This window comes from Mauremys mutica, chromosome 10 (genome assembly GCF_020497125.1).
Source record: "Mauremys mutica isolate MM-2020 ecotype Southern chromosome 10, ASM2049712v1, whole genome shotgun sequence".
NCBI lineage: Eukaryota > Metazoa > Chordata > Testudines > Geoemydidae > Mauremys > Mauremys mutica.
This window is the reverse complement of record NC_059081.1, coordinates 64,305,774-64,319,161: the sequence shown is the minus strand read 5'-3', so window position 1 is coordinate 64,319,161 and position 13,388 is coordinate 64,305,774. Positions and strand designations below refer to the sequence as shown.

The 13,388-nt window shown below is 42.7% G+C and overlaps 1 protein-coding gene across 2 annotated transcripts in view; it reads left to right on the top strand.

Moving 5' to 3' along the window:
• The first annotated feature begins 245 nt into the window (after nucleotides 1–245).
• KANSL1L (KAT8 regulatory NSL complex subunit 1 like) overlaps nucleotides 246–13,388 on the top strand; it is a 100,491-nt gene continuing 87,348 nt past the window's right edge. For both annotated transcript variants that reach the window (XM_045031985.1, XM_045031984.1), the window contains exons 1-2: nucleotides 246–303; nucleotides 8,075–9,207. In XM_045031985.1, coding sequence (XP_044887920.1) covers nucleotides 8,105–9,207 — 1,103 coding nt within the window. In that variant the 5' untranslated portion in view covers nucleotides 246–303; nucleotides 8,075–8,104. The remainder of the gene's footprint in view (nucleotides 304–8,074; nucleotides 9,208–13,388) is intronic.

The following is a 13,388-nucleotide window of genomic DNA, read 5'->3' as shown; positions in this document are numbered from 1 at the left end:
GTGGGTGCACGCGCTGGGGTTATCCCTTCGCAGCAGCCGGGGGAGCTCAGGGGCACGGAATCCTGGAGCCCCCTCCCTCCCCAGACGTTCCACACGCCGCCCGCAGGGCACGCCCCCTCCCCAGTTTTGCATAACCCCACCCACCCCGCTGCGGATTGGCCGGTTCTACCCCCCGGCCGAGGCCCCGCCTCCGCCCGCCGCCTTTAGTTGGGAGCTGACTGTTAAACAGCGGCACAGATTGAGGAGAGCGCAGCCCGGGTGGGAGGCGGGCGGCGCTGCCGCCGCTGTGGAGACGCCGAGCAGGCAAGTGTGCGGGTGGCTCCGGGGCCAGCGCGGGGAGCTGAGGCGGGCACGGCCGCGGTGGCGGATCCCCAGCCGGCCTCTTAGCAGCGGCTCCGAGAGGCGGTTGGTTCCCGCGGCCGAGCTACCCCCTCGCGCCCCAGGACCAGGCTCAGTGTTAAACGGCGAGAGGGGCGGGGCCAGAGCGGGCGGGTTGGGGCGGGGCCTAGTGGCAGGGGCGGGGCTTTGGCGCTGAGGGGAGGTGGCGGGGCCTGGCCCGCGGGGGAGCTGGAATGTGGAGCGTATTCGAGCTGCCTCCGGGCCCCGCCCGCGCGGCCTAGGCCCCGCCCCTCCCTCCTTCCCTCCCTTCAATGCCTGGCGGGGCGGGGCCAAAGGCTTGTCTGGGTGGGGGGGCTGTGCCCGTGCGGGGCCAATGAGAAGAGCCTGCACGCGCTGGCGGGCGGGGCCGGTGCTGAGCTCAGGGGCGGGGCCAGGCGGGTGAGCCCAGACAGGCCGAGCTTGGCTGCCCTCGCTGGCTCCTGCCGTCCCCGCTTCCCCAGCTGGGAGTCGTGGCCTGCCCCCGGGAGGGGCGTCAGGCAGCCGGCGGTGCCGCGGGGGCGGGGTTGGCCGGGCTCCGCGCCCGCCGGGGTTGCCGCCTCCCTCCACACGTCCTGAAGGGGGCGGGGAGGCGAGGCGGGGGCGCAGTGGGGTTCCTCTCGCCGGGAGCTGCGGCGTTGCAATGCACGTAGCAGACGAGGAGGAAACCCCAGTACCAAGGGGTGGGGGAAATGCGCTGGGGAGGTCGGGGCGTGATTGAATGCTGGGAGCCGGGGGCGGGGGGGTCTGGTTCTCTGCCCTGTCCGTCGCCGGTGAACACTCCCTCACTGTTTGCCATCTTATCCCCATGGGAAACCTATTGCAGCCTCCCGACAGAGCCCCCGTGGAGGAATACAGGCCCCGCCACTGCGGAGGAAATTAAAAACCTGCCTCTCACCTTGGCTGGAGGCTGGCTTTTCTTAGGCAAAACAAACACACACATGCAGCTTGAGTCAATTACGGAATGTGTTTAAATGTAGCTTCTTGAAAACAGTGGTATCCCCATTTGGTCTGTAAAACTCAAAATATGTTTTGGATTCGAATGTGGAGTAATTCAGAGAGAGTGGAAAAAGAGAGTCACTTGTTCTTTGCAGGATACTTTCCCAAGAAAAGTGTTTTTGAAGAGGGGAGCTGAATCTCTGAATGCCTTGAAGGGCTAAATTTGCTCTTTCTGTATCTTCTTAAGTGCTGGAATTTACAGATGAGAAAAATAAAACTTTAACATTACAAAATTCCAATTAGGAAAATGCTAGTTAAAACATGAACTCTCTCAGATATGGGCTAGAGTTGGATACAATCAGATAAAAGAAAATTTATTTTAGACCAGGTCGGGGGGTGTAAATTAAAAATAACACAGTTTAGGAAAACTATAGAGAAGGATGATGTACTCCTTCCTTAAAGGGCTAGATCCTATACTGAAAAAATCACACTTCTGTTTGAAAAAATCTTATCTAGTATAGTTACAGAACACCTAAGATTAACTGAAATAAAGTAGATTTTTTTCTCTTTTTAGTCTGTTTGCTTTGTGCATTTCTTATTACTTTGATTATACAAGAAAAACATTGAAACTGCATACATACAGAGCCAGTTTCCCTTTTAGTTTGTGTGGATCTTAGAAGAAGGTGCACCTTGTAGTTTTCCCGTGGTCTCTCTGTGCTATTCTGTTTTCCTCTGTGATTTGTCCCCTCCCCCGATGAATATTGTTCTTTCCTTGGCTGTTTTACTGCAGTTTCTGTCAAGGCCTTGGATGAGGTATTAATACATTGTCCTTGTGTAGATCATTTTGAGTTCCTTGACTGGAAAGACCTATACAAGTATTAATTGTTCTATAGCATAATAGATGTGCATGATACTTCAAGTCTCCCAACAGTACAATGAAGAAGGTAGACATTGTTGCAGTGCATTGGTTTTCAGGTTGGGAAAATGGAAACGCAAAGTTTGGGTCCACATTTTCAAAAGTAGCCTTTGATTATTTTTTTGATGGCCCTTTTGAGCCTAATTATCAGATTCCATTGCCTTGATCTGGAGGTTAGGGTACTCAGCACATCTCAAAATCAGGCCCAGGCTATCACAAGTTATGTACCCAGAATCACAGATCATTTTTGAGGGAGAGTGGGGTAATCTAAAACAGTGGATAGGGCACTGGAGTCTGACTCAAGAATCCTTGCAGATGTCTTATGTGACCTTGAGCAAGTCATTTAATCTACCCTGTGGTTCAGTTCCTCCTCTATAAAACAGGAATGATGCTTCCCAATCTCACAGGGGTGTTTTAAGGGTAAAATCCATTAGTGAGTGTGAAGCACTTAGTTACTACAGTGAGGAACATACAGTTACCTATGTAGGTACGGAACGTGTCTATGGTCATATGTGGAGTCAGAAACAGTCCCCTGGTCTAATCATTAGATTTTGCCTCCTGTTAAAAGGTAAATATTTCATAATATTGACCAAAAAACTTCCATGAAACTTCTTGAACAATAAAACTGGAAAATGTATGTCACTGAGAGAGCAAGCACATAAACATAGAAGACTGATCTATTCATTCTAAAGGCTCGTTCATCCCATTGGTCTGCATTGGGAACTCCCATAAATGTTAATAGAATTGCAAGTATAAAGTTTCCACATGTTAAGAAGAGAATAAGCACTAAGTTGGTCTTGTTTAAAAAACATTTTATGGAACCTCTTCAGAGGCTGACTGATTCAAAGGGATAATTGAAATAATCACATACAGTTTCTTTATGGAGCTTGTAATGTACTTAGAAGTAAATAAAATATTTACGTTAGAGACATATGTACAACATGTTGAGCCTTGAGTGAGCCATTTAATACAAAAACATCCCCTAATTTTTAGCATGATAGATTAAAAAAATCAATTATATTAAATGTTCTGTTACAAATGATTAAATATTAGGACATTAAATATTAGAACATATGAACTAACTGATAAAGGGGTGATACATGTTGAAATATTGGAATAACACGTGCTCCTGGATTCAGTATCATTGAGGAACAAGAGGAAAAATCTTCTCCAGTCAGGGCTTTTAATGAGTTATGGATTTATCATAAATGAATAGTAATGAGTTCCAGTTGAAGTATGTCCTTTTTTGATGTTTTGTGTAATTAAAACGGTGTGGGTGGTCTGTTGTAAATTGAGTTCCCTTTGTGTTCACAGAAAGGCCACTGTAGGTGTATGTTTTTCAAAGATGAGTAATTTTTTGATTTAGAACTGCTGGAGAGAACATAATGCTTGAGTTCACAGCTCCCCTGTATAGTACTGACCAGGGGCGGCTCTAGCGATTTTGCCGCCCCAAGCACGGTGGCACGCCGTGGGGGGCGCTCTGCCGGTCGCTGGTCCCGTGGCTCCGGTGGACCTCCCGCAGACGTGCCTGCGGAGGGTCCACTGGTCCCGCGGCTCCGGTGGACCTCCCACAGGCACGCCTGCGGATGCTCCACCGAAGCCGCGGGACCAGCGGACCCTCTGCAGGCATGCCTGTGGGAGGTCCACCGGAGCCGCCTGCCGCCCGACCGGCAGAGCGCCCCCCACGGCATGCTGCCCCAAGCACGCTCTTGGCGTGCTGGGGCCTGGAGCTGCCCCGGTACTGACCACAGTAAGAACTGTTGAAACACAGAGACTCACTTTGCCCTGTTTTTCAGAGTTACTAATAAAACAAAATAGTAAAATGTTTACATATTCATATAATTAATTGTGCTGCTTCTGAACAAAAGCTGCTGACCAGGATTATACCTTTTCTTTTAGGTCAGTGTAGAGTCCCAAGTGGTTTAAGTGTGGACTTCTTTGCCCTTCATAACTTTAACCAGGACATCCTGTTGGGGCCAGCATCTCTTCAGTCATGGTTTCTGCAAACCCCTACTCCTGCAAGGAGTCCCAGTGATTAAGCAGCTAGTGCTTGAATTATGATTTTCGGGAACAGGTCTTAGAGACACTATCAACTTGAATTCTGTTCATTTCCCACATTGTATTAAATATGGGTTTGGATATTACACCAGGCCCTACCCTGCACATTTTTGTTTTTACAGTCTCATTTTCCTATTTTTTTAAATGCCTTCTGATTTTTTAAAATGCAAACTCATGTAGAAGAAACAGTGTAAGTTTCTATACATTAAATAGCGCAGATTCAAAAAGTAAATTGAAAATATTTTTTCTTTAATCTTTGTTATAATAACTTGAAGCGTTACTGGTAAATAAGGTAGGTACAAAGGAGAGAAAAGAAGTTGCCAAGTTGATAGTGTCCCTTTAAGCAGGCTAGTTTGAGTCTAAAAATTTAGAATTTGATTTCAAAATGTGGGAGGAAGGGTAGGAGTGCACAGATGGGGTTTACAGGACTCCATTGTGAATAGAAATTTGCTTTCATATTTAAAAAAAATCAGTAAAACATTTCTACTTGAAGGTTTTCCTGAAATGTGGAACAAAAGTCTCGTGGAACTATGCAAGTTCCTGAGAATCAGAAAGTGAAAGTAGCTATAAACAAAAGTGAAATGGACCAGTCTGCTTATATTGCTGCTTCTGAGAAAAATACCCAAAATAAATCAGTATCTTCCACATGTAAAAGTAAATAGATTTTAAAAGTTCTTTATTTTTAATAATCCAAGATGGTGTTAGTAACCAAAACGACATTTTACTTACGTTTTGAATGCATCCCTTTAAACACATTTGAAAATAGAAAGCCTAGGGAGTCTCAAAGAGTGAGGTCAGGAATGGATTAGAAAAGTAAAGGAATAAGGAAAAGATGGGGAAAGAAAATGAGAAAATAAGACAAAAGTGAGAGAGGAGTTGAAAATAAGTAGGATTTGGTGGGGTGTGGAGGAATTGAAGAACAGTAACTTTTAGGGGGATTGGAGAATATTAGTCATCATTTAATTAGTTTTTTAAAATGTTATTTTGTGTGTGTTTATAGTAGGTGCAAGGGTGTGGCTCAAACAGAGCACTTACGCTGTGTACAAAACTGAAATTCCTGGCTACATCTTACTGTGTAATTAAGGCTCTAGTGAGGATAAACATAGAGTCACTTTAAACACTAGTTGCTCTACTGTGCATATACGGTACTTTTGTTTCTTTAAACAAAAATTTTCTCCCACTCCTTTCTTTTCACATTTTTTATATCAGATTCTCAATGTCGAAAACCAACAGTTAAATGAAAGTTGAACTTCAAATAATTAAAAGTAACTTATTTGCTAGTCTAGTAGAATTTTTATTGCTCTAGTCTGGAAACCTAAAGTATTAGACAATGGAAAAATATCTTCAGAAAGTATTACCTTTGACAAGAAAGCTCTTTCCAGTGTAAGATTTCAGCCTTTTCATAAACGTCATATTACAGTACTTTCTGCTTTGTGAGAAGCAAAGGGCTTGGCCATAGCAGTTTGCTTCCAATGAGGGTGGAGTGAAATTATTTTTACTACTTGATGCCAGAATGCAATAAAATACCCCAAACTTGTCAAAAGGAAAAATGGGCAGTTTTTGTGGAGCTCAAGACAGTTTTAATGAAGAATGTTTAGTCTTGTGGATGATGCTTTGTTTCAGTCCTATATCACTGACAAAGCTGTCTTTGTTTTCAGTGCATGTTATGGAGAGATACTACTAAACTCTCCATAGTTAAGGTTGGAAGTATACTGGTTTATAATTCTGACGGCACAAAAACAAAACAAATAACCTGAATATTTTCTGCTGTGGCACACAATCATATTATACATTTTGTAACATGTGGAAGGGTTATTGGTGTCAATCAGCTTTGGGAGTTTGAAAAATCAGGCGTTTTCTCCTTTGAAAAAGATTTTCTGCCATTTTTAACCACATTGTAACTCAAGCAGCTTGCTTCAGGAACTCCAAATCTGTGTTTTTTTTTTGTTTTGTTGAGTTTTTTTGCATTGTCCTCCATCAGGAGTATTGCCTTCCACTACTTTGGTTACCCTTGATGGATTAGTTTGAGTTTTCAGTGTTTTTTTTCCCAAACCTATGAAAAATTTTGAATTGTATTTGTTGGAATTTAGGGAGTTTGCAACTCAGCTGGAAGGATGTGTTGTTTAAAGGGACATGATCAGTTTCAAACATCACATTTCTGTGTGGAAAATTTTGTACTATATTGTTCCAAATAGCACCTTTAGAGTATATAGGTATATATGAAATTTGTTTTTGTTTTTTCAGTTTGTTTACTTTGTGCGTTTGATTGCTCTTTGTGTGTAGTCCGTTTCCCTTCTGTTTTATATGGGTATTTCATAGCAGTGGAGAAGGATATTTTATTTAGAAAAGGAAGATGTAATTATAAAACTGCACAAATCGGCAGGTTGGATTCAGGGGAAGGTATAGTAGCTGAAAATGCTTTGAACTTGCTGTATAAAATAGATTAGATTTCAAGTTGACCATGTCCTTTTAAAAAAATCCTCTGCTCACAGCTCAAAGAAGGTCTAATGTGGGGACTCCCTTTGGGGCTTTAGTAAGCTTGTAAACTCAGTGGGAAACCTGACTTCTGCCCCTGCTTTAACTTTTAGCACCTCCATCTACATCTTTTCCACTTATCACAGTTATTTCACGTGCCTGTCAGGGAAAAGGGAAAAAAAACTAATCTCTCAACCCCCCAAATTAAAGGATAAGTCTGACAAAAGCTTTGTTATGATAGACTTAATGTTGTAAAGACTAATTACTTCTAAACATTTTAATGTTGTAGTTCTAAAAGAAGAATGTAGAGAAATCACATCTCAGCCCTTCATTAAAAATGTTGACAAGTCTGGAGATTCAGGGCCCAAATCACAGCCTGGATTCTGATTCAGTGCATCTCCCAGGTGGCCCATTGTAACAGGCATTCTGTTGTGCCCCAGCCAGGATTTATAGCCACCCTCCTCAGGGGAGGGCGGTGGTTATAGTGGACTAACAGTAGCTGTAGACAACAGAATATCTCATTCTCCAAAGCTAAAAGCTTGTGTTTTAATATTTATTTATTTATTCCTATGGTGGTAGTACCAATGGCCCACTGAACAGGGACTCAATATGTGAGGCAGTGTACAACCCCATATAAGAAGAAAGACAACAGGTGGAAACAAAAAATAGATGGGAGGGAGCACAAAGGAATGGTGAGATGATTATGTGGCCCTTCAGCCTTAAATTATGTGACAAGACCCAAGACTTGAGGAGAAGTGAGCTAGGCAATGGCTGTGAAGGCCAATGAAACTGAAGACAGTAGAGGGAGGCTAGTGGAGAAGGCATCCATCCCATGGAACTCCTAAAAGAAGGGAATAAACTAGGAGCACTGCCTTAAAGTCACCTCGTCAACAAACCTGTTGTTTCCCATGGTTGTTTTTTTTTTAACCTCCCTGCCACTCTCTTGTCTCAGCTTGCCCAAGACCTCAAGCTGACCATAGACTGACTCCTCCTAATCTGCACTACAGAGAAGCCCTGCTCCTGTGAACCTAAGGAGCTGGCCAGTTGGGAAGGTGCCTGCAGTGAAGAACTTCTGCTGGAAGGGGAAGCTTTTTATTGCATTAGAAACAAGCCCTGCCCAATACTGAAAAACTGATCTTGTTTGGCTCTTGAGGGAATCCAGTCAGGCCCTGTTGGTCAGATGAATTTGCATTAGTTGGGTAGATTTAAAGTGATTTTAAAAGAATAATAAAAAAAAGTATATGGAATGGTCTTTTATTTGTATATTGTAATTAAAAATTAGACAATTTATATATCCCCTGTTATTTTCAGGTTTGCTGTAAACTACCTACAATAGCTATAATGACACCAGCCCTCAGAGAGGCAGCAACAAAAGGTCATGGTATCCACTTGTCATCTGTGTCCTCTAGAGCTATGGAGTCTGATACAACTTTGTGCATGGAAAATTCCAGAGCAGTCGAAGAGACAATAAAGGAGGATTCCATCACACAGATTACTTGCTCAGTCTTGGGGTTTCCCACTACTGAGCCCAACCTCAGTAATGATATCTTCAGTGTAAAACACTTTGGTTCTCCACAGTCTTCCAGACATTATCAATCTGTCTTATTAATGAGCACAAATTCTCCATTAAACATAAAAAACAAAAACAATAAGCAAAGGAATTCAGAAGAGCACAAGTGCTCCCAGATGAGAAATCTACTACATAATGGTGCCACCACACAGGTCAGCCAGATTAATAATTCAGAACCTGAAGAGCAGGTCAGAGGGGAAACTTTATCGGAGACCATGACCCAGAGTTTGGCAGAAATGCAGAGACTGTTGGATTCAAATGTAACTGAATCCAATAATGTGGAAGAAACGCAGTTTACAAACTGTAAATGGTATCGGAAGAATGGCTTTTTGGATAAGGGTCTACTAGTACATGCTGAGACAAAAAAAGGGGATTTATTGCATCAAGTTGTGCATGAGCCTTTGAAAGCAATTGTGAGCTGCACCCCCACTAGTAAAGAAGAGGAGTTGAATGCTCACTTACTTCAGTGTGTCAGTAAGCAACAAGTTGTGCTTAGTCGAGCCAAAAGAGCTCAGAAACGTTTACAGATACTCCTGGCAAAGCATGTTGTCAAACACTGTGATCACCAGCTGAAATGCTTTGTGAAACATCAGCTCCAAAGAATGAAAGTTTTTCATGATCCAGCCAGATTTTTGGACAGTAGCTCCCTTGGATGCACTGAAATTAGGGCAGAAAACAGTATAATTAACTTGGAAAATAATTCAAATAAAGAAACACAGAATGGATTCGGCATTGAACCTGGTGAAATCTGGGGTTTTGCACACTCTGCTACAGTGCTGCTGTCTCATGTGGAGAAAGATCTGGACTCTGATGCCACTTGCAGTAGCTCAGATGAAGATTGTGATGAACAGACTGTCAGAAAAACTGTGGAAGCGTAAGTGTTAAACTATTGCTAGACTTTTTATGTATTTATTTAACAGCTGTTACAAACCCAGAAATTGAAGGGCCTGGACCTACAAGCTCTTTTGCATGTAAGAACATAAGAGCGGCCATACTGGGTCAGACCAAAGGTCCATCCAGCCCAGTAGCCTGTCTACCGACAGTGGCCAATGCCAGGTGCCCCAGAGGGAGTGAACCTAACAGGTAATGATCAAGTGATCTCTCTCCTGCCATCTATCTCCACCCTCTGACAAACAGAGGCTAGAGACACCTTTCCTTACCCATCCTGGCTAATAGCCATTAATGGACTTAACCTCCATGAATTTATCTAGTTCTCTTTTAAACCCTGTTATAGTCCTAGCCTTCACAACCTCCTCAGGCAAGGAGTAGCCTTACTTAGCAAATAGTCTTACTGAAGTTAATTCAACTGTTCATGCGAGCAAGGCTTGGCAGGATCCAGCCCTCAATTTGCAGTTCTATAAATTGAATATTAAGGGAACAATTATTTTATTAGGTTGTAGCATGCAGAGGGCAACACTTTGCATTGCTGTGATATCTATTTATATGATAGGCACAGTATTGACGAGTGGTAATTAAGCACTGCACTGGAGTAACTTTAATGAATTCAGTGCTGTAAATGAGAGCAAATTTTGGCATATGTTTTGTAAAATCTAGATATTTAATTTTATTCTTTTGGATTAATAACACTGATAACTTTCACTACAGTTAGCTAGTGAATTGACAAGAATCATATCAATTTCATGCTGCCCTGCCTGTGGAAATCTGTGAATACCTGCTTCTGTCTATTAAAACTATTCTCAGGGGAGGAGAAGTGGAAAACAATGGGGGCTGGGTTTAAGATAGCATAGACATTTTGCCACCTTGCAGCATCCAGGGTTATGTCTACATAACAGCTGGAAGTGTGATTCCCGGCACCGGTAAACATACATGCGTTAGTTCTGCTCCAACTAGCACCTAAAAATATCTGTGTTGGTTGTGGCAGCACGGAGAGCACACTGCTATTTGTAGGCGCTAGCATGGTCTCGGGATAGCAACTTGGTAGGAATCTCATCACCCTCCCCATTTCCAGCATCTGAGATTTGGACTGGGCTTTTCATAAGATGTGCTGGTGGGGTCTCCAGTCTTTTGTAATGGTCTGTGATTAGGAAATGTGTTTACTGATTAGTAAATGTCTGATAACTCTTTTTCTAAGTCCTAAAGTTAATGTATATTAAAATATTTGTCCCCTGTTCTGACTTTTGAAAACCACAATATTCAGTAAAAACTAGGAAAGTTTAATCTGAAATTGGACAGGATGTCAGCACCTGTTGAAAAGGACTTTGTCCTTTATTATACATTTATTAGCTCCAGTTATGAAAGCCTTAAAATAGTACAGTAGTTACAGAATAGTGTTTAATATGTATATCATGTTACTGTTGCCTTCTGTGAAACTATTTGAGTCTGGAAAGGTGATGGGAGAGAAAAATATACAAAGTGTATTTGAATTTGTTTGTCTGTTTTGAAAATGGTATGTGCTGTATCAAATACCAAACCAAATGTAATGAATTGCCAACTAACTTTTCTGTTTGCACACTCTAATCTTTAAGATGATTATATTTTATGCTCCCGCTGAAATGTTTTTTAAATGGAAAAATAACATCAACTCCTCTCAGTGGAGAAGAATCAACATACGTGTTCTTAGCTGATTTTTTTGAACTTTCGGATAATGGTGCTGCTCTGAGATTATTATTTCATAATTACCTGAATTGAATAGGGAAAACTGATGACAAATTTACACTCTGATTTTCAAAGGGAAGGGAATAATCTAAGACTTGGAGTGAGATTCTGCTTGGTTTTTTTTTTTTTTTTGAACTTGAAAAGAATGGGCCAGTTCCTAATCCTGACAGTCCTTCATCTTTCTTATTTCCTCTTTTCTGTCTTCAGTTTGTTCTGCATTCACAGCTATCTGTCGGGCTCGTTTTCACTCGAATTAACTCCTCTTGAGTTAGTTTAGCTCCAGTGAGAGCAGCACCCACAGCAAAATAACACTGAAGCAGCACAGACTGATTATATTAGCAGCACAGAATAGCTTAGCCCCACTTCATTACTAGCTCCAGCATCAGCAGCACTCAAGCTCCAAGCCACACCCTGATGAGCCAGCTAGAGTTTAATAATAAAGATGTTTCTCTCTTTTATATAGCACTTTTCCTCAGTAGCTCTCAAAACATTTCACAATCTCTAATATATTTATCCTCACAACTTCCCAGTGAAGTAGGCAAGTGCTATAATCCACATTTTAAAGGTGGGGGAACTGAGGTGCAGGGAGGTTAAGTGATTTGCACTGGGTCACACAGGAAATCCATGGCAGAGCAAGGAATTGAATATTTCTGGGGGGATTTTGCACCAAAAAATAAAAAAATATTCACATTTTAAAATTTCAGCATATTTTATTTGTCAAAATAACACAATATAATCACACAGTTTCAATTATTTTGGTAATTTATTTCAAAATACCTGTCAGCAAGTATGTCTGTACCAATATGGATAATAAAGATTCAGGAAATGTTTTTTGACAATTAGATTCCTTCTTAGACATATTAATACAGAACTCTGAGTAATTATTCATTTCAACTATAGTATAGAACCATATTTCCCACACCCCTCAGAAGTTGTGCAAAGGCTTGGGGGAGTCAGGGGTAATGGAGGAGATCAGGGAGAGGGAAGTAATTGCTGGGAAGGAACATGGGTATGAACTTGAAGGGTTGTTGGCTGACTCCTAGCCTCTCCCATTCAGTCAGGCACATCTACTCCTATCCCTGCATGTCCCTGCCCCTCGTGTGTCCTTGCACCCCCAGTCGACGTGTCCATCCACCCTACTCAGACACTCACTCCCCTCTGTCCCCATGTGGCCCTGCACCCCCTCAGCCAGCCCCCTTCCCTCATCTCCATGTGTCTCTGCCCCAGTCTGTCCTCCCCCACCTGCCCTTATAAGTCCCTGTCTGACCTCCCCCGCCCCAGCAGCCCCATGCTGTCTGACTCCCCATATCTCCTGACCTGGCCCGACAGGTGCGGCGAAGAAGGCATGTTCTTTCTATTCCCTATCATAGTTGGGGCTGGCCAGGAGTGGCTGCTGTGTTCTAGCACCACAGTGACCTCTGGTGGGCAAAAGGCAGAACTGTGGCAACTTTTCAGCAGAAGCTATTTTCTGCAACAACAAAATTAAAATATGCACAGCACATGAAATGTGCGCACGCACAGTGGCACAGAATTTCCCCAGGAGTAATTGAACCTAGTTTAAACCAAAACTTAATTTGAGCTAGAGATCTTTGTGTGGATGGGAATCAGGTTGGGATAATACTCGAATTATGAATTGAGCTAACACTACAGTGAAGACTAGTCATGTATCTGTCTTTATCATGGGAATTCACTCTTATGCCTGTTGTAGAACTGCTGACTTTTTTTTCACCTTTCCTAAGCTTCTTGCAGATACAAGATTCCTCCCCTATCTCCCCCTGAGGTTGTCTGCCTTCTGCAGACCTGTCTGGTGAACTGCACTGACATGGCGTAAAAGCAGGGCCAACAAGTTTCAGTTACTGAAAATACACTTCATGTGACGTTCCCAGGAGTATGTGTGAATTTCCTCTCAGTCTACAGCTCTCTGTTGTGGAGAGCAATGAGACTTGCAGTGCAACCAATTAAGATTTGCCATTTTCTCTTCCGTTTAAATGGCTTTAGGTCCTTTGGGCTGTCCTAGACTAAAGCAAATACAATTTTATTTCTTCTAGATCAGAAGTTCTCAAACTGGGGGGACAGGCCCCTCTGGGGAGGGGTGGCATGTATTCTTGGGTGGGGGGATGAGAAGCTTTAGGGGGGGAAATAGGATGGTGCACATTTTACCAACAGCAATGAATAACTAGCAACGCTGATTCCTCCAGACATATCAGATCCTCAGATGGCGCTATGCATCTAGATGGTGCTGTGCATTTTGGTGGATTTCTGTTAAGCTTGAATAGCATTTTACAAAGTCGTTGCCATCTGTACATTAATCCATTTGCTATGACGCAGTTTGCACATTTAATTGTAAGCATTGACCACAATTGCAGTTTTGCTTTTTGCTCTTATTACAATGGATAGTTGGCTCTGTTTGAATCAATACATTAGTGGTTTTAATATTTA